The 17,150-nt window shown below is 54.7% G+C and overlaps 6 protein-coding genes across 6 annotated transcripts; 2 read left to right on the top strand and 4 right to left on the bottom strand.

The window, feature by feature from the left end:
- Nucleotides 1-2,292: 2,292 nt before the first annotated feature.
- Nucleotides 2,293-3,895, bottom strand: PHYSODRAFT_347379 (metalloprotease family M20/M25/M40; the record flags this gene model as incomplete). The annotated part of the gene is made up of 5 exons (XM_009534400.1): nt 2,293-2,470; nt 2,559-2,603; nt 2,677-2,861; nt 2,932-2,992; nt 3,060-3,895. 5 exons carry the CDS (start codon nt 3,893-3,895, stop codon nt 2,293-2,295), a joined length of 1,305 nt encoding a protein of 434 aa, XP_009532695.1.
- A 239-nt stretch (nt 3,896-4,134) lies between these two features.
- Nucleotides 4,135-6,510, bottom strand: PHYSODRAFT_317471 (hypothetical protein; the record flags this gene model as incomplete). Its single annotated transcript, XM_009534399.1, has 1 exon — nt 4,135-6,510. One exon carries the CDS (start codon nt 6,508-6,510, stop codon nt 4,135-4,137), a length of 2,376 nt encoding a protein of 791 aa, XP_009532694.1.
- Nucleotides 6,511-8,117: 1,607 nt separating this feature from the next.
- Nucleotides 8,118-10,617, bottom strand: PHYSODRAFT_361523 (hypothetical protein; the record flags this gene model as incomplete). The annotated part of the gene is made up of 2 exons (XM_009534398.1): nt 8,813-10,617; nt 8,118-8,674 (listed from the first exon to the last, which is right to left on the bottom strand). Exons 1-2 carry the CDS (start codon nt 10,557-10,559, stop codon nt 8,118-8,120), a joined length of 2,304 nt encoding a protein of 767 aa, XP_009532693.1. The 5' UTR covers nt 10,560-10,617.
- A 164-nt stretch (nt 10,618-10,781) lies between these two features.
- PHYSODRAFT_361522 (hypothetical protein) lies at nt 10,782-11,415 on the top strand. The gene is made up of 3 exons (XM_009534397.1): nt 10,782-10,912; nt 11,034-11,113; nt 11,223-11,415. The coding sequence occupies exons 1-3, from the start codon at nt 10,791-10,793 to the stop codon at nt 11,342-11,344; spliced, it is 324 nt and encodes a 107-aa protein (XP_009532692.1). The 5' UTR covers nt 10,782-10,790; the 3' UTR covers nt 11,345-11,415.
- A 206-nt stretch (nt 11,416-11,621) lies between these two features.
- PHYSODRAFT_286971 (hypothetical protein) lies at nt 11,622-12,249 on the top strand. Its single transcript, XM_009534396.1, has 2 exons — nt 11,622-12,004; nt 12,080-12,249. The coding sequence occupies exons 1-2, from the start codon at nt 11,675-11,677 to the stop codon at nt 12,125-12,127; spliced, it is 378 nt and encodes a 125-aa protein (XP_009532691.1). The 5' UTR covers nt 11,622-11,674; the 3' UTR covers nt 12,128-12,249.
- A 35-nt stretch (nt 12,250-12,284) lies between these two features.
- On the bottom strand, nt 12,285-16,748 carry PHYSODRAFT_517166 (hypothetical protein; the record flags this gene model as incomplete). The annotated part of the gene is made up of 2 exons (XM_009534395.1): nt 12,285-13,415; nt 15,816-16,748. The coding sequence occupies 2 exons, from the start codon at nt 16,746-16,748 to the stop codon at nt 12,285-12,287; spliced, it is 2,064 nt and encodes a 687-aa protein (XP_009532690.1).
- Nucleotides 16,749-17,150: the final 402 nt, after the last annotated feature.

Genomic DNA, 17,150 nt, shown 5'->3' with positions numbered 1-17,150 from the left:
TTCTTCATGGTCGTACCGCACGTAGTTTGTATTTTGCTCCTGGTTGCCGGTTCTCTTAAGTATCGATCGCTGGCATTTACACCTTGGGCGTCCTGCAACAGCGGCATCGGGAGTACGAAATCCGAGTCGGAGCGCACGAGGTCAGCTACTTTGCAGAGTATAACCAACGTTTATGGCGTCATTGCTGATCGGCATGGAGTTTCGGGGTAAACGGAGACCACTTCCACGTGATTCACACCATCCGTGAAATTGTTGAAACAGCCCTGCAAACTGTACAAGCGTATCGGATGAGCAAGCTACTATACTCAATCGGTTTTACGTGATTTTACTCGTGATCAATTGCTGGTCTCCCATCATTGTCTCCTGGTTTGGCAAGGGCGACGAGGCTCGCAGACGATTCGTTTGCATCGTGCTGGACTGCGACCTTGATCTCATGGCGAGCATGGGGGTAGAGGTTATCATCTTGTTAAGTTACGCAGGAGCTTCAGTAGAACGAAGGCGGAGCCTAGCTACGTGGCACCTTCTAATGACGAGTGGATGGCTCGAGCATCCAACGAGTTTCAGATGGTTCTTGTTGTTTCGTGGTCGGATCTAGCGAGTCGTGCCTTCTTCTCGTTCGGACTGGTCATGGCGACGACGAATATGAAGGAGCTACTGCAGCGACTCCCACATAAGAGAAACAGCGTCAGCCGATCTGGTATCACCTCTGTTGCAGTGAAAAATACGCACACTTTCGATGCGCAGTCGATAGCTCCGACTCCATCTGCTCTTGCTGCGTCACGACCAGGACCTCAGTCTTTCACTCAGCAATATAGTTTTACTCGCGATCGTGGCTCCCGGCGTAGAATCTTGGTCCTGCGTACGGTTCATTTGATGTTCGGAGCTTGGGGGATTATAATCCTTGCACTTCACATCGACGCGTCCATCCAGCCAACGCTACCGCAGTGCCTCATGCCAGTGAAACCGTGGATGGCTTCCCGTCCGTCGTGCTATTTAGCTGGACTTGATTGCCACGCTTTTCATCTATCGGGTACGATGGCAGAGATCGATGGGAAATGGCGAGAATTCGATAGCTCCACGGTTGTGCAGTTGTATATTCGCCATTGCCCCGAACTCGAAGTTCCAGCCCGTTTTACTGAATTCCACAACCTTCGTGGGATCAAAGTTTACAATACGACTATCAAAGCCTGGAGTGAATCGGCGGCAATCACTGGTGCGAACCACCCAAGCTTATTGACGTTGTATGCTGTTCGTGTGAACTTCACCGACGGATTAATGCCCACTGGTTTCCAGTCTTCGGACTTCCCTTCAACGGTATACGACATCGAGTTTTGCGTAACGAACCTGCGCGAAATGCCCCAAGACTTGCATGAAAAATGGCCTATGAACGCGATTATTCAGGTGGAGTACAGCCAACTCACCTTGGTCCCTCTCGTTCTCTTACAGCTTCAACCATATCATTTCGCGGTTACTGGCAACCCGATACAGGAACTCCCACCAGAAATATTTGAGGTGCAGGGGATGGCTCTACTCGGCATCGGTGATACCCAGATTCAGGAGCTACCACAAAATGTGACAACTATCGACAGCCTTATCGTGGGTTTTTATGCTTGATACAAATATTTCGTTCTTCTGGGCATGGGCGGACGAGTTGGTGGAGCGTTCAACGACCGAGACTGCTCCATGGATTGCTGGAGGCTCGACTTACTGCAAAGATCTCGCTAAAATTCAAACTGGTGCTGCTACTGCCTTCGCTGTTCCGCTAACACCCGAGTACTCGCAGACGCTGATGGACCCGTCTCGTGATAACCTTGGCAAGATATCGAGTACTGTTGATTGCAACACCAAAACCAAGCTTCCTTCAGGTGGAGGATTGTTTTATCCTCTTGCCTATGAAGACAGTGAAAATGCCATCAGTTCTCCACCGGCGCTGGCCCGCCAGGAATACTCCGGGTGAACTCGTAGGCGAGGAGCAACTTGAAGTAGTAATTATTGGTGATGAATTAGAGAAAGCTGCATATTGCGTGGGGTATACTCAATTTTCACGGGAATTGGCCGTCACCACGCCATTCACCGAATGCCTTAGTGCATTTAAGGAATCGCAACGACAGTTGGGCAAGCCGACAATGCCAAGCTACACCACTACTTCTGGTATCAGGGATTACTGCAGCATTCGGGCACCCAAGACAGCAGAAAGTTTGTCCTCTTGGTCGAAACCAGCTTAAATGCCATGGACGCCGCTGCTGTTCTTCCTCGCGAGCGTCTTAGGACAGCACGGGCCAATATTGTGGATTAAGCGGATGTGGCAGACTTCTCGACGTTGGCGACAGTCCGCGCGAGGATTCTAATGCCGTCCTTCATGTCGCTCAGCAGGCAGTATTCGTTGTCGCCGTGGTACACAGAGCTCTTGCCGAAACCGGTGAGTGTTAGGTCCAAGCCGGCGCGCTGCAGGTCGCGGACAAGCGGCAGACTGTTGCAGCAAATATGATTAAGAGGTATCGTATGCAAGCTTTTGTGATACTTAAGTAGACTGGTCTTACCTGCCCATTATGGAGAACGGCTTGGTCTCGCCCAGTACGTCGGCAATGGCGGTGTAAAGTGACCTGCAGCAACAGTGCGTAAGGATGCGAATGAGAACACAGCACACACATGTGCTTGCATGACCGGCAACCTTACTTGTAGCCGACGGAATCAAGTGAGCATGCGATGCCCTCAAGGTAGTGCTCCCTGAATGAGAGCTCCAGTTTACCGCTCCAATTCTCATCTGGGAGAGTGTACTTCGACACAGGTCCGCGCTTGCCTTCCAACGACGTAATGCTGGCGTTGAGGTCGTCAACGTACGAGTTCAGCTTGGCAAACATCTACAGTAGCGACGACACGAGCAAGTTAGCTGCAGCTCATCCATATTTAACGACATAATATAATGCGTACGTCTTTCATGTCGTAGAACGGCGACAGACGCACTTCACCAGTGATCTTCACCCACGGCGGGCTGCATGCAACCAACACCTTTCAGAGCATGTTTAGCATTAAACCCCCCACCTCCATTTGCCACGTACATCTGATTGAGCCCGTTCGTAGACGACTCAACCTTCATGGGTTTCATCGTCGACGGACACAAGAAGTTGTACTCCTTCTCCTGCGGCAGCGGGCCGAAGTCCTCGTAAAATCGCTCCTGGAGCTTGGCCACCGCGTCCATTCCCAGCTCAATGCCGTTAATGCCAAGGTTCGGCAGACCGCTGTGGAACAGCTTGCCCGTCGCCTTCAGCGTCCACGTGATCACACCAGCCGTGCCAATGCACGGCTGGCTGTCGGAGCAGTCCACCCAGATGACGGGGCCGTTCTTGATGAAGTCGATCTTGCCCGACTCCATGAGCGTCTCCACGCCCACCCCAGGGATCTCCGTGTTCTCCTCCGACGCAATCAGCACGCACACGACCTTGGTCTCGAGACGGACCTTGCGCTTGGCCAGCTCCTTGAACAGCTCCGTCATCAGCGCCACGTGGCCCAGACAGTCCGTCGTGCCGCGGCCGTAGAGTTTGTCGCCCTCCACCGTCAAAGTGAAGGGGTCGCGCTGCCAGCCCTCGGGGTTGGCCGGCACCACGTCCATGTGGGAGCCCACGTACGCGACGGTCTTGTCGCTGTGGGCGAAGTCCGGGTGCTGGTACGTGATGATGACGTTGCCGCGGCCGGCCACGAACTCCACGCGCTCGATCGTCAGGCAGCCGCCGTTCTCCGCAGTGTAGGGCTGCAGCTCGGCCAGCACGATGTCGGACACGAGGTTCTCCTGCGGGACGAGCCCCAGGCTGGGGGCGTTCTGCACCTTCTCGGAGACGCCGATGAGCTTGCGCAGCAGCTCCACGTAGGAGGCCTCGTCCAGCTGGATGTCTTGCATGACGCGGTGGTGTTGGTCTCTTCGCGAATGACGCACTTCTAGCAATGGGCATTACAGTACACTCGAAACTCAAAACTTCATCCAAACGATTCGCTGGTCTCTCCAATCGGTTCAAATTGAAGGTGGAAAGGTTGTGCACATGTATGGTGATGATACGCTTCATTCGCGTTACAGTAAATACTACTTTGTTTGTACAGTCCTCCTCTACTTAGCCTGGAGGTAGTTTGCATGGAGTGAGCTTACACGACGGCGGCGATCTCCTTGTAGTCCGTCTGAGGCGTGCCGGGCGTCTTGTCCTTGCCATCGACGGTGGCATCACTGTCATCGATCCACAAGGGTCTGGTACTGGTGCTGGCGCTCGTACGGTGGGCTGCTACTGGGGTTTCGAAGTCCATGCAGTCGCTCACGAGGTAGCGGATCTTGCGGTCGTAGTGGTGCACCATGTGGTCCTGCAGCGAGCGCGGCGTGACCCAGATGCGACGGAAGTAACTCGCGTCGCGCAGCGTGTACTGCAGCTTCTGCTCGCCCAAGAACACGGTGCAGCCGCAGCGACGCGCCATCTTGACCGTCGTAATGTGGACGATCTCTCCGGGCACGTCCACCTCTTGCGTGAAGTCTTCCTGGGGCAGCGTGATCATCGTGGCGTCGCTCAGATCGCGTGAGGGGCGATTAATGACGTTGAGCCCCGATGACGCAAAGTCCGTCGGTGTGCCGTTGACGTTGACGAACGAGTTGGAGTTGACGAAGGAGCCCGAACTCGTGTCCACCACCGTCGTGCCCGTGTTGGAGTTCTCCAATACTGTCGGCAGTCTGCCGAAAGTTTCGCGCATGCTTGGATCAGGTCCTGCGGCTGCCACCGGCTGCTGACGCTCTTGCTTCAGGTCTTTCAACTTGCCGTGGACGCCATACTTCACCTTGTACAGCGGCTCCGTAGCCACGGCATCGTAGTGGACAGCCATCTCGTCACGCAGCGTAGCCATGTTGGCAATGGATAGTCGAGGAACGATGTCATCGCCGTACACTGCAGTGGTGGCAAACGATTTGGTCCATTCCGCCGTCTCGGGGTCAAACAGCGGCGGCGGCGCATACAAGAACGCCTTCGTGTTGGGGAAGACCTTGCGGAGCAAGATGGCGAGGATGCAGCCAACGCCAGCGCCCATCGAGTGGCCACAGACCACAACCTTCCAGTCGTCGTCCATTAGAGCCTCGCCAGAGCAGTTGGCCATCGCGAAGTTCCAGAAGACGGCCTTGCGAGTGCCCTCCTGCAAGTCCTTGAAGATCTGACGAGCCGTACGCAGCATTCCATAGTGCGTCCGCGTGTCAAAAGAGTACGGGATGTCGTCCGGCAGCTCGCTGGGTTCCATGCGCACGATCTGCGCCAAGCCGTCCGTCACGAAGTCGTAGAAGGACATGCTGCCGCGCACGCTGATGATGAGCTCCTTGCGCGTCTTGTCCTTGACGATGCAGTACGGCGCCTGGAAGACGAAGTTGTAGCAGTTGAGGTACACGAGATCCGAGTCGTTGACGCCAGTGTAGTTGACGAAGCTGGCGCGGTTGCCGTGCACGAAGTTGTCGTGCTCGAAGACCTGTTCCCCCAGAGGTTTCTTGAAGCACCCGAAGACGCGGAACCAGTAGCACGGCGAGTACCACACGTAGATCGGCCAGCCGTAGATGCCAATAGCCAGTCTGCAGTAGAAGGCCAAGTCGCTGAGCCTCTTCTCCTCCTCATCGGGGGCGAAGTGCTTCACGGTCGGGATCCCCTGTGCTGCCAATTCAGCCTTACGCTCTGCCTCCTCTTCGCGCTCTTTCTTCTGGACCTTGGACACCAAGTCCAAGCTAAACTTTAGATCCGTGAAGCTCAGACCTTCGTATCTGTTCGTCTTATATCTGACGACGAAGAACTTGCCCAGCACGCGCCCAAGCGTCTCGAAGACATCGTCGTCTCCCTCGTACTCCACCGTCTTATGGCAAGTGAAGGCGTGGAAGCAGCACATGCAGCGCTTCTGCCAGCGCTTCTCGGCCTCTCCAGCGTCGTCTCCACTGTGCACGCCGCACATATATGAAGTGCAGGCCCCCGCTCCGATGATGCAGAGCGTGAAGACAAAGTCGAAGTGCTGGAAGTAGCCGATCGAGTCGGCGCGGTCCTGCACCTGCTCCCAGTTGACGTCCCCGCACACGCTCGTGTCGGTGCGAAAAGAGGCCTCTCCGTAGATGGTCCAGCCCAGGTTGGCCCAGTAGCCCAGGAAGATGGCGAGGATGAGCCAGCCCTCGGGCCGCCGCTCGTGGTACACGCGCGTGACGAGCGTGAAGACGACGGCCGCGGACATCATGGCGGCCAGCACGAGGTGGAAGAGGAAGGACGCGTGCAGCCAGCGGAAGAGCTCCTTGAGGCGGTGGCAGCCCTCGTAGCCCTCGTGCGGCTTGTCGATGAGTGCGTAGGCCAGGAACATGGGCAGGTGGTGGAAGATTATGAAGACCACGAAGGGCGTCAGGTACGCGCGCGGGTTGAGCACCACGCGCTTGAGGCTGGGCGGCTGCAGCTTGCACTCGCGCTTGGGCGAGCCCTCGATGGTCTCCATCGGCGTGAGCGTGTCCTCATGGGCATGGGCCGCCATGGTCGTGGTCCTGCCGTGCCGTGCCGAACAGCTCTGGCTCGAACCAACTGGCGCTCTTGAGCTTCAGCGAGCACTTTGGGGAATGTTACGTACGGTATGTGCGGCTCCAGCTCACGTTCCGACTTTCGATTACGCTGGGGCCCGAGCAAACGGCAATGTGACACTTGAACGGGCCAATCCGGACGCGTGATCAGATGGAGAAAAGGGCTGATGACGGCGGGAAGACCCATTTTATAGAGCAGGAATTGGATAATAAGCAAAAACAGGAAGTTCCTCGATTGGAGCAGCGCGCTGCCTGGCTTAGTACGGTCGTAAGTTGCAGCACAATTGCAAACTCATTCACAGTACCAGCATGCAAACCATCGACAGAAAGACCAAATGCCGCACTCGATCCTAAAAAAAACAACTCGCACGTGATATATTATCGCGAAGGATCGCCCGTTCCGGCAACCTGGGTTGCATCCACAACGCGACCGACGAAGCAGGAGGTATGAGGTGGCTTAGCCTGTCTCGTTTGGAGCTTAGGATAACGGTGTTGTAATAACTACGTGCAGCAGTAAGTTGTGGATGAAGACCTCACAGAAACGTATAACGTTACACAGAAGAATTCTGGGTCAGGAGGTCTGCCGCAATTTCCAGTGACCGCGTGCAGTATAACGGCCTGGGGAACTCCATCTCAGGCAGTTAGTTATAGACAAAATGAAGGGGCTGCACACAACGATGGCAGAATTAAAAAGCTAATAACTACACTGGAGTAGGTACTTCAAATCCAAGCTGGACAACGTAATGTGTCTGTGGGGAAAACCTAATGTATGCAAGTTTTGTCTTTCAGCTTTTCCATCGACGTTACTTGTGATTTACTGGCGGTGGCCTTGTACGCACATAACCGTCGATTAGCAAGGCAACCCCACGACGTTGTCGTTGAAGTTAATTAAACGCGCATGCATCTCCGAAAATGGGTAGTCCTACCTGCGGCACGACGCGATCTCTGGTAGCACTCGAGTTTGGCATAATCGACCCAGCGACCGAAAGTCACTTCAATTCGCTCGCGAGTCCTCGAGTCACACCTTGTCTTCTAGGAGCACGCACCATTGCTTCGCTCGCCAGCAACAATGGAAGGCATCAGCTCATTGTCGATGCCAGGACTAAAGTTTTTTAGGCAGGAAAGCCGGTGCACGGCAAGAGCGCTCTGTAGTGCACGGATAGGGCGCTGGCCCAAGCTCCCAAACTAGCGCGACACTGTCCACCATGGCCTCGCGTTCTGGCGTGAGAGTATCTGGGCGTCTGCTCGTGAGTACCGACCTGGATTTTAGCTCTGGTGGACTGCATGTATCGATGGGACCGTTAGTCGCGTCATGGCTGCATGACAATTGCTGATGACTCGATGGTCGAGTCGACCATCGAGTCATCAGCAATTGTCAACCGTCGAGCGAGCCACGACCGCGTCGCGACGTTGTAGGGTTTCGCCGTGTGTTCGTTCGTCATGAGAGTCTTTCCGTTCGTCTACAGCTTCGACAATATGCAACTTCTTCAATTTCGCTGCTCTTATATACTCCTTTCTTCCTGTTGTTACTTGCTACTTGACCTTGACCTGACGACGCCTCAGTTCAGGCGTCCTCCTTCTTCGCCACAGACTCGAGATACCCGGGACTCTCGTACGTGAAGTCCTTGAACGTGTCCGAGTCCCGTCGTGACCGCACCCCCAACGCCCCCAATCCGCGCCCACTGTGCGGACTTGCGACCGCGTTCTCCGCGCTTGGCAGCGGAAGGCGCGTGAACTCCGCCTCGAAATTCAGCGGCGCCTCGCCGTCGTTCATTGCCGAGTGGCACGGTCGAAACGGTGGCGTCACCTGCTTCTTGGCCAGCTTCGCCCAGTCGATGCTTTCGAAGAAGAGGTGGTTCTTCAGTTGGTGGGCGCCTTTCGACCCCAACCGCTCGGCCGGGTTGCGATTCAACAACTGCCGAATGAGCGCCTCGGCCCGCCGTGAAACGTACGGCGGAAAGTGCAGTCTCGCCGAGCGGAGACGCTCGAACAGCTTCTTGCGGTCGTTCGTGTACCATGGAGGCAGCCCCGTCAGCATCTCGTACAGCACCATGCCCAGGTTCCACCAGTCCACTGCTGTTCCGTGGCCGAGGCGGTCCAAGATCTCGGGTGGGAGATACTCTGGGGTCCCGCACAGCGAATTCGTACCATTCACACCATCACGGATCCCTTCCTTCGCGAGCCCAAAGTCCGCCAACTTGATATGTCCGTCCTTAGTGAGCAGGATATTCTCCGGCTTGAGATCACGGTACACCACACCGAGACCATGGAGATGCTCGAGGGCCAACGTGATCTCAGCAGCGTAGAAGCACGCCATGTGTTCCGGCAGCTTCTTCATGCGCGACAAGTGATAGAACAGCTCGCCTCCGGGGCAGTAGTCAAGCACAAAGTACAGCCGCTGCGCCGTCTGGAACGCGTAGTGAAGCCCGACAATGAACGGGTGCCGAGTGCACCCTAGCACGCGGCGCTCCGTGCGCGTGTGCTCCACTTGCTTGCGCTTGACGATATTCTCCTTTGACAGAATCTTCATAGCGTACAGCTTTTTGGTGGTTTTGTGTCCCACTAGCACGACCTTGCCGAACGACCCGCGGCCGATCACCTGAATCATCTTGAAATCCTGAAGGGTAACACTCTGGTTACCAGAGGATAGTCGTCCTGTTTCGTCGTCAACGTCATCAGCCAGCGACGCACCGAAAAATCTTGAGCGCTTTAATGGTAACCTGTCAAGCAGAAGCGGGGGCTGGTCGGCCTTGCTCGTCAAAAACTTGCGCACCTCCTCCACCAAGTGTGGATTTTTGGCCGACTGGTCCACGCGATCGTAGTTCAGAAGGCAACGGAGCCAGTTTGACAGCTCGCTCTGCCGCTTCGCAATGAAGTCCGGCTCGAACGAGCCCAGCAGCTTCTTAGGAGGCAGCAATGGAACGCGCACTCCCATGGGGCGTAAACGGTCGTTCAGCTCCTTGAACTGCTGGTACCGACGGTAAATGACCCACGTCGCGCCGGACTGCACACAGCGCATTTCGATGGCGTACACGGTGTACAGTCGGTTCGACGCATCGTACGCAAACCCATGACTCCCGATCTTGATAAACTCCGCACGAGCACCGCTTGGAATCAGATACAGAGCCTGAGCACGCGAGTCCTCTTCTTCCTTGGCAATCATCTCATGATCCGCACAATATCCCGACACGCGCTGGTGCATCTCCGTACACCCAGGAAAACTGCACTTCACCGGAGGCCCTGTCGGCAACTCATCACTCGGCGCATAGATCGCCGACATGTTGGAGCTGCGAGCTCTCATGGATCCTGCCGTGTTCATCGCTTCAGCTTCCGGCAGGTCGTCTTCAATCTCGATATCCGCCGTCTCATCCGCCGTGTACAGCGACAACAAGTACGACGACGTGGACTCGGCCGTCACCTCCGCCCCCTCCGTCTGCTCCTCTTTGTGCTCATGTTTCGCCGCCACCGAGTCCAGCGTGACGAGCGTAAACTGTTGGTCGATCTCCTCGACGCGGTAGCTCTCGCCCGTGTCCAGATCTTTCACCAGGTAGGACGGATTCTCCCACTCGGTGAGCTCTTTCTCCTTGTCCTCCGTCGTCTTGGCGTTCTGCTGCTGCTCGTCATCGTCGTCATCTGACGAGTCTTCCACGTAAAAGTCCTCTTCGTCCCCCACCAGCTGCTCCACGTACGGGTTGATGCCCTCCACGAACTGCTGGCCGATCTGCTCCTGCAGCTCCGCGGCCGAGAACTGCGTCACGTCCAGCGCGCCACCTTCGTCCTCGTCGCTGTCGCTGTCGCTGCTCGCATCGCTGCTGATGATGCTGTCCGCGTAGCCCCCGCGCGAGGCGCCGGTGAGGTAGTCCTCGGCATCCAGAATGTCTTGGTTCTCGGCAGATATCTCGGCGTCCAGAGCGTCTCGCGAGATCAGAGCGGTCGCCACAGACAGCTTGGCGTCCTGCGCAGACACGGAGCTGCCGCGGCGATCCACGGACGCCCCCGCAGGCATCGTCCGAGCCCTGAAGAAGTCACCACCCGACCGAGGGGTTGCCCGGCCTTGGATGTGTTCTCTCGAATGACCCTATGAAACCTGAGCCGCTTTAGTGATATTAGTACCTTGTTTTACGGACATGAAGGAGATCCGCTTTAGTGACATTTAAACCTCGCTTTACTGAAATCATAGCGCCCCAGCCAGTCATAAGGGCAACAGACAGACACCTCCACCTCGACTCCAGCAGCCATGGCCACCACCGCGAAGAAGCTGGACGTGTTCACGACCACGAGCGACTACTCCAAGACCTACGTGTTCCACGAGGAGGACCACACGCTCGGCAATGCGCTGCGCTACGTCCTGATGCGCAAGTACGTGCCTCTGCAGTCGAAATGGGGCATTGACACGAGCTAGACGCGCCCATTTCGCTCGACTCAAGCAATTTATGCAGTTTCTCTGACTGTTTTGGCCGATTATTGCGTGGTATTGCAGCCCCGACGTCGACTTTTGCGGCTACACGATCCCGCACCCTTCGGAGCCCAAGATGCACATCCGTCTGCAGACCCGCCAAGGTAAAAATGCAGTAAAACCGACGAAGCTCCAGTCGTTGGGAGTGGAGTACAGCGAGCAATGAGTAACAATCGTTTGTGTCGTTTGTTTTTGTTGCTGCTGCTGTTGCAGGCGCACCTGCTGACGAGGCGCTGCGCTCGGGCCTGACGGACCTGCGCAAGGTGTCGACGCAGATCGGCGACGCCTACCGCAAGGAGCTCAAGGCCTTCAAGCGCAAGAGCCGCAAGAACTAGACGCAAACCCCTGAGAGCGAGGGTTGCCGACGTCGCTCTGTAATCATTAAACGAACCCTGCATGTTTCTTCATCACCCCGTTCTCGCTCGCTGTTTACTGCTCCGCCCTCATTATTAAGCCAGGGATGAGTAACAGCAGAGCCCAGCATTTACAGCGTCCTTGGTCTCCAGCCGCCGGACATTGAAGCACCGGACACAGGGGCGTCTCATCAAGGATTCTAGCGCATCAATTCAACGTCCATCTCATTGGTCGAAAGTTGTTTCCGGTGCATCAGTACAGTATCAAAAATCCCTGCGTAGCCCTCCGTTTAACGGAGACTGCACTGCTCCATGAGCCTCCACGTGCTGCGCAAGCTCTCTGCCCCCGTCGCCAGGCCCCTGCTGCAGCGCGGCCTGGCCACCCACGCCGTGCCGACGCTGCTGACGGACGCCGAGCGCGCCGCGGGGCTGCAGCAGATCACCAGCGCCTGGGAGGTCGTGCCTGGACGCGACGCCATCCGCCGCCGCTTCGAGTTCCGCGACTTCAACGAGGCCTGGGGCTTCATGAACCGCACGGCGCTGCTGGCCGAGCAGATGGGCCACCACCCGGAGTGGTTCAACGTCTACAACCGCGTGGACGTCACGCTCAGCACGCACGACTGCGGCGGCCTCTCCAAGAACGTACGATCCGGTCTTGCTGGCTTGTGCGTAGTGGTGTTCTTCGTGTTGATGCTGTGTTTTTGGCGTTATTTGCAGGACATCAAGATGGCGACCGCCATGAACAGCTACGCCCAGGCGGTCTAAGTTGTCTGGAAAGCGAGGGGGGATGCTAAACATCTCATCAAAGATTTTTTTTGTGGATGTCAAGATGAAGACGAGTCGTTGACAAACAGTAATATCTTGCTAATTAACTGGGATATTAGCTGGCTAGATGCTGCTACACTGCTGTTCAACAGTGCTTTTAGGGTGGTACGACTTGTAGTGGAGGTGGCGGACTGATTGCCATGTTGTCGTCGTCCAGGTTGATGAAGTAGTATGTCCCGACGAAGCCATCACAGCGAACGATGTCCGAGATCGGTGGCTGGTTCGCCTGTGACGGGTCCATGAGGATGGATGCGAATTCAAGCGACGGGGGAACGCTGAAAGTACTTGCAGACCCGCTTTGGATCTGTTGGAGGTCGGCGCAATACGGAGTGTCGGTAACGACCAAAACACTCCAATCCTCGTCACGCGTAATGAGCTCGTCAGCCCATGGCCAGAAGAAGGAAATCTTAGTCCCGTCGAGGAATAGCGCTCTCAGTGTTGGAGACAAGTTCGTCACGTTACGTGGCAGCTCCTTAAGATTCATCTGACCAAGTCCGAGGGTTGCCAAGCCTGGCAACTCAAAAACCTCTGGGGGGATATCGGTAATCGGATTCCCAGTCAAGGCGAAGAACATCGGCTCAAGGCGCAATAGCACTGCGGGAATGGCCACTAACTGGCTGTACTCAAATTGGAGACCTGCTTGTTGGTGCCACTTGGAGTCAAGATCGTCGGGTAGACTGCGCAAATTGGTGACACAAAGCTCAATATCGTTGAGATTTTGTGGGAAATCAGCTGATTGAAACCCCATCGGCAGCACCCCGTCCGTCATGTTGACACGAGCAAGATAAAGAGTGACAAGATCGGGATGATTCGCATTCGTAAGTGCTGCCGATTCTCCCCAGTCGAGAATAGTGGTGTTGTAAGCTTTAATGCCGTGGAGTCCGTGGAACTTGCTGATAGAGTCGGGCATTTCCAGTGCCGGACAATGTCGAATCAGTAGCTGAACAACTGTGGAGCTGTCAAACTCGCTCCATTTCTCTTCGACTTCATCCTTCTTGCCAGAAATCGCCAAGGTGTAACAGTCCAGCCCAACCAGGTAGCAAGATGGACGAGTAGCTCCCCACGGCCTTACTTGCATCAAGCACTGCGGAAGTGTCGGTTGGATCGAAGCATGGATGTGGAATCCAAGAATGACAATCCCCCAAGCTCCAAACAATATATGAGCAGCATTGAGTAAGGTTTGTCCAGTGCGAGTGCGTAGTTTTGTGGCACGAAAGCTGCGACCGATCTTTACCAGAAGCTTACTTTTGGAGACTTGAGAAGGCAATGCAACAGATACTGCAGGGGGCTGAGGGACAACGGTGTTGAGCTTTCTGTGCAAAGCCTCTCGCAAGTTGTGTACATTTGGCGCTGTGGATTGTTTGCCTTCACTGCTCCCATTCCGCGGGAGGCGCTGCAAGAGCGTCTTGATGCTTGACGCTGTCATGATCAATCCGAAAGAAAAGATGGCTCGGCTTGCCAGATCCGACCACGAAGTCACGACGACCATCCGAAACTCGTTGATTGCACGCGCTGCCCATTCGTCATCGCGCCAAAGAGAATCATCAAAGCCCTGCATGTCGTGACTATAATATTTGATGTAGTTCAGCAAGATCAGCAGCCCAACGCCCACGCAGGCCATCAGGTCCAGCATGCAGTCCAGGACAACACAGACAAACCGTCTACGAGCCTCGTCGCCCTTGAAGAAGGTGGAGTAAACCACGACAGACGACCAGCAGTTCATAACCAACAAGAGCACGTAGAATCGATTGAGTATCGTCCTTGGTAGCAGCACACTCATGCGGTACGCTTGTGATGTCCGCAGTGCTGTCTCAATAACTTCTCGAACGATAAGAACTACGTGAAAGTAATCACTGTTCACCCCGCAAATGCCATGGCGATCCGAAACAGTGGTGTAGACTTTGGTAAAACTCCGAAGAACAGCAGAAATTGTACGCGAGTTCCCGGTTTCTTCGTGTTTATCCTCCGCATTGCATGACGACCAAGGTGTGAAAGCCAATGAGCGTTGCCAAACCGACCCGCCCAGCATCAAGAACACGAACACTGCATGCAGAGCAGCCATTACGGCGTGGACGATAGCGATCGTGCGGTGGTGTGGCGGCGGCATGCCGATCTGGAAGGATTCGAAATAGAAGTTGAGGGAGGTGTCCTGGAGCTTGACGTAGGAGTATGCGTAGAGTGCAGCATAGCCACCGGCAGTGATATGAACGCTGAGGATGATGACCCACCAGATCGCGAAAGCCCAGTAAGAGAGCTGGACGACTTCCGTGGGTTTATCTTGTAAAAGGCTCAACATATAGCTGGTCAAGCGTTCGACGGACTGGGTTTGGACGCGTGATGCTTTCCAAGTCCAAGCAACGAAAAACTCTATTTTCGTATCGCTCAATTTACTGCAGCTTTAGGTGGCGTAAGCTCGGGTTTCCAGTAATGGAGGGGTGCTAATCGCCATGCTTTCATCATCCTGGACAATGTAGTAGTAAGGTCCATCGTAGCCGACACAGCCGACAGTGTAGATAATCGGTGGCAAGTTGGCCTCCGAGGGATCCATGAGGACGGAGGCGTATTCAGGGGACGGGGCCACACTGAAAGCGCTTGCAGTCCCATCTTGAATTTTTAGTAGATCGACGCAATATGGAGATCCCGTAGCTACAAGAATCCCCCACGTCTCTAACGTTATAAGCTCGTCCGCCCACGACCAAAAGAATGAGATATTGGTCCAGTCGAGGAAGATTTAGTTTAGTGTCGGCGACAGGTTCGTCACATTTGGCGGTAGCTCTTGAATGTCGAGCGGCCGAGTCCCAAAGTCCTCAGGCCTGGGATTTCAAAAGTCTCTGGAGGAATCTCCGTGATTGGGTTGCCGGACAGTGCCAAGTATTTGGACTCTAGCTTTAACAGGACTCGAGGGACCGACTGTACTCAATCTGTATGAGAGCGTGTTGATGCCACTTGAGGTCGAGATCATCGGGTAGACTGCGCAGATTGGTGACGCAGAGCTCGATGTCATTCAGGTTTTGTGGGAAGTCTGTCGATTGGAATCCGAGGGGCAGCACTCCATCAGTCATGTTGACACGCGCAAGATACAGCGACATTATGTCTGGGTGGTATGTGTTGGAAAGAGCAGCAGATTCGCTCCAGTCTACGATTGTCGAGTTGTACACTTTGATGCCATGTAGTCCGTGGAACTCGCTGATAGAGCCTGGTATTTCGAGACTCGGACAATGTCGGATCAGCAGCTGAACAACCGTTGAGCTGTCAAAAGCGCCCCACTTCGTTTCCGTTTCTCCTCCTTGCCCGAAATCGCTAAAGTATAGCAGTCAAGACCGACCAAGTAGCAAGCGGGTCGTGAAGCTCCCAACGGCCTTACTTGCATCAAACATTGCGGCAGTGTTGGCTGCATAGAAGCTTGGATGTGGAACCCAAGAAGTAGGAGACCCCATACCCCGAACAAGACATGAGCTGTACGCAGCAATGCTCGCCCAGTACGCGTGCGTAAGTTCGTGCCTCGATAGCTGTCGGTTTTAGCGAGAGCTCTTCGGTTGGACGAACGTGATGATGTTGACATTTCAGCTTGTTTAGGTAGAATAGAGGACGCTGGTTTACCGCCAAATTTTCCCTGTGCATGTATAACATTGCCATGCGATGCGTTGATGCGATTGCGCTTCGGTAGTAAGCGTTGAAGTAATTCTTTGACATTTGTTGTGGTCAGCACGAGCCCAAGCGCGAACAAAGCTCGACTCGCCAAATCCGACCACGACACCACAACGACCATCCGAAACTCGTTAAGAGCCCGAGCGGCCCACTCGTCATTGCGCCACAAGGAGTCATCAAAGCCAAAGGAAGTCAGGTCGTAGTCTTTAGCGTAACTCAACAAAACAATCAGCTCCACCCCCATGCAGGACATTAGATCCAAGATGCAGTCCAACGTGATGCACACGAGCCGTCTGCGAGCCTCGTCAGCTCGGAAAAATAGCGAGTAAACCACCACGGACGACCAGCAGTTCACCACGAGCATGAACACGTAGAACCGATTCAACAGAGTTCGTGGCAATAACATGCTCATACCGTACGCCTGCACGGTCTGTAGGGCCGTCTCAACAACTTCTCGAATGATCAGAAGAGCGTGGAAATGCTCTCCGTTCACGCCACAAATGCCACGTCGGTCAGAAATCTTGGTGTAGACCTTGGTAAAGCTCTGAAGAAGCACGGAACTGGTGCGTGAAGTCTCCACTTTGTCACGTTTGGCCTCAGCATTACAAGAAGACCACGGAGTGAACGCAAGCGAGCGTTGCCAAAATGACCCGGCCAACATCAAGGAGATACACATTGCGTGCAGTGTCGCCATTGTGGCGTGAGTTATAGCGATGACGTGATGGTATTGCGGTGGCATGCCAATCTGGAACGATTCCAGATAATTGTTGACGTACGTGTCTTGCAGCTCGAAGTAGCAGTATGCGTAGAGCGCAGTGTAGACGCCGGTGACGACATGGACAGCGAGGATGACAACCCACCAGACCGCGAAGTTGCAGTAAGAAAGTCGAACGACCTCCGTCGATGTTGCCATGATGGTAAATTGCGGCTCAAGAAGACGCGGCTATTCTTATGAACTGGCAGTGCAAGTACCAGCAACTATTTGCTCAAGATAGCTAAAGTGGAATGGAGTTATTACTCTTTTTTCCACCTTTTTAATGCAGGTGGAGATCTAATAGTATTTGCCCTATCTTCACAGGAAACATTCCCATCTAGCTCGACAGTGTGTTTCAGTGTTTCAGTTGACAGCGCTCAGTATCTTATCAACGTTATCACGATACGGGCCCATCAGCGTTTGCGAGTGAGTGTTCAGGTACGTCGAAACAGCGAAGGTAATAGCGGCACCAAGCTGGAATTGGGACAACAGCAATCAAGTTGGGATGCAGTGCATCTACGGAGACAAAAGCTTGGTAATAAAAGCGAGAAGTATGAAACC

This window comes from Phytophthora sojae (genome assembly GCF_000149755.1).
Source record: "Phytophthora sojae unplaced genomic scaffold PHYSOscaffold_7, whole genome shotgun sequence".
NCBI lineage: Eukaryota > Oomycota > Peronosporomycetes > Peronosporales > Peronosporaceae > Phytophthora > Phytophthora sojae.
The sequence above is the reverse complement of the archived record's forward strand: the minus strand, read 5'-3'. Positions and strand labels throughout refer to the sequence as shown.

Coding starts and splice junctions, on each gene's coding strand:
- PHYSODRAFT_361522 (XM_009534397.1), top strand. CDS start 10,791: ATGGCCACCACCGCGAAGAAGCTGGACGTGTTCACGACCACGAGCGAC. Junction 10,913..11,033: donor CGCTACGTCCTGATGCGCAA/GTACGTGCCTCT, acceptor GTGGTATTGCAG/CCCCGACGTCGACTTTTGCG. Junction 11,114..11,222: donor CCGTCTGCAGACCCGCCAAG/GTAAAAATGCAG, acceptor CTGCTGTTGCAG/GCGCACCTGCTGACGAGGCG.
- PHYSODRAFT_286971 (XM_009534396.1), top strand. CDS start 11,675: ATGAGCCTCCACGTGCTGCGCAAGCTCTCTGCCCCCGTCGCCAGGCCC. Junction 12,005..12,079: donor GCGGCGGCCTCTCCAAGAAC/GTACGATCCGGT, acceptor CGTTATTTGCAG/GACATCAAGATGGCGACCGC.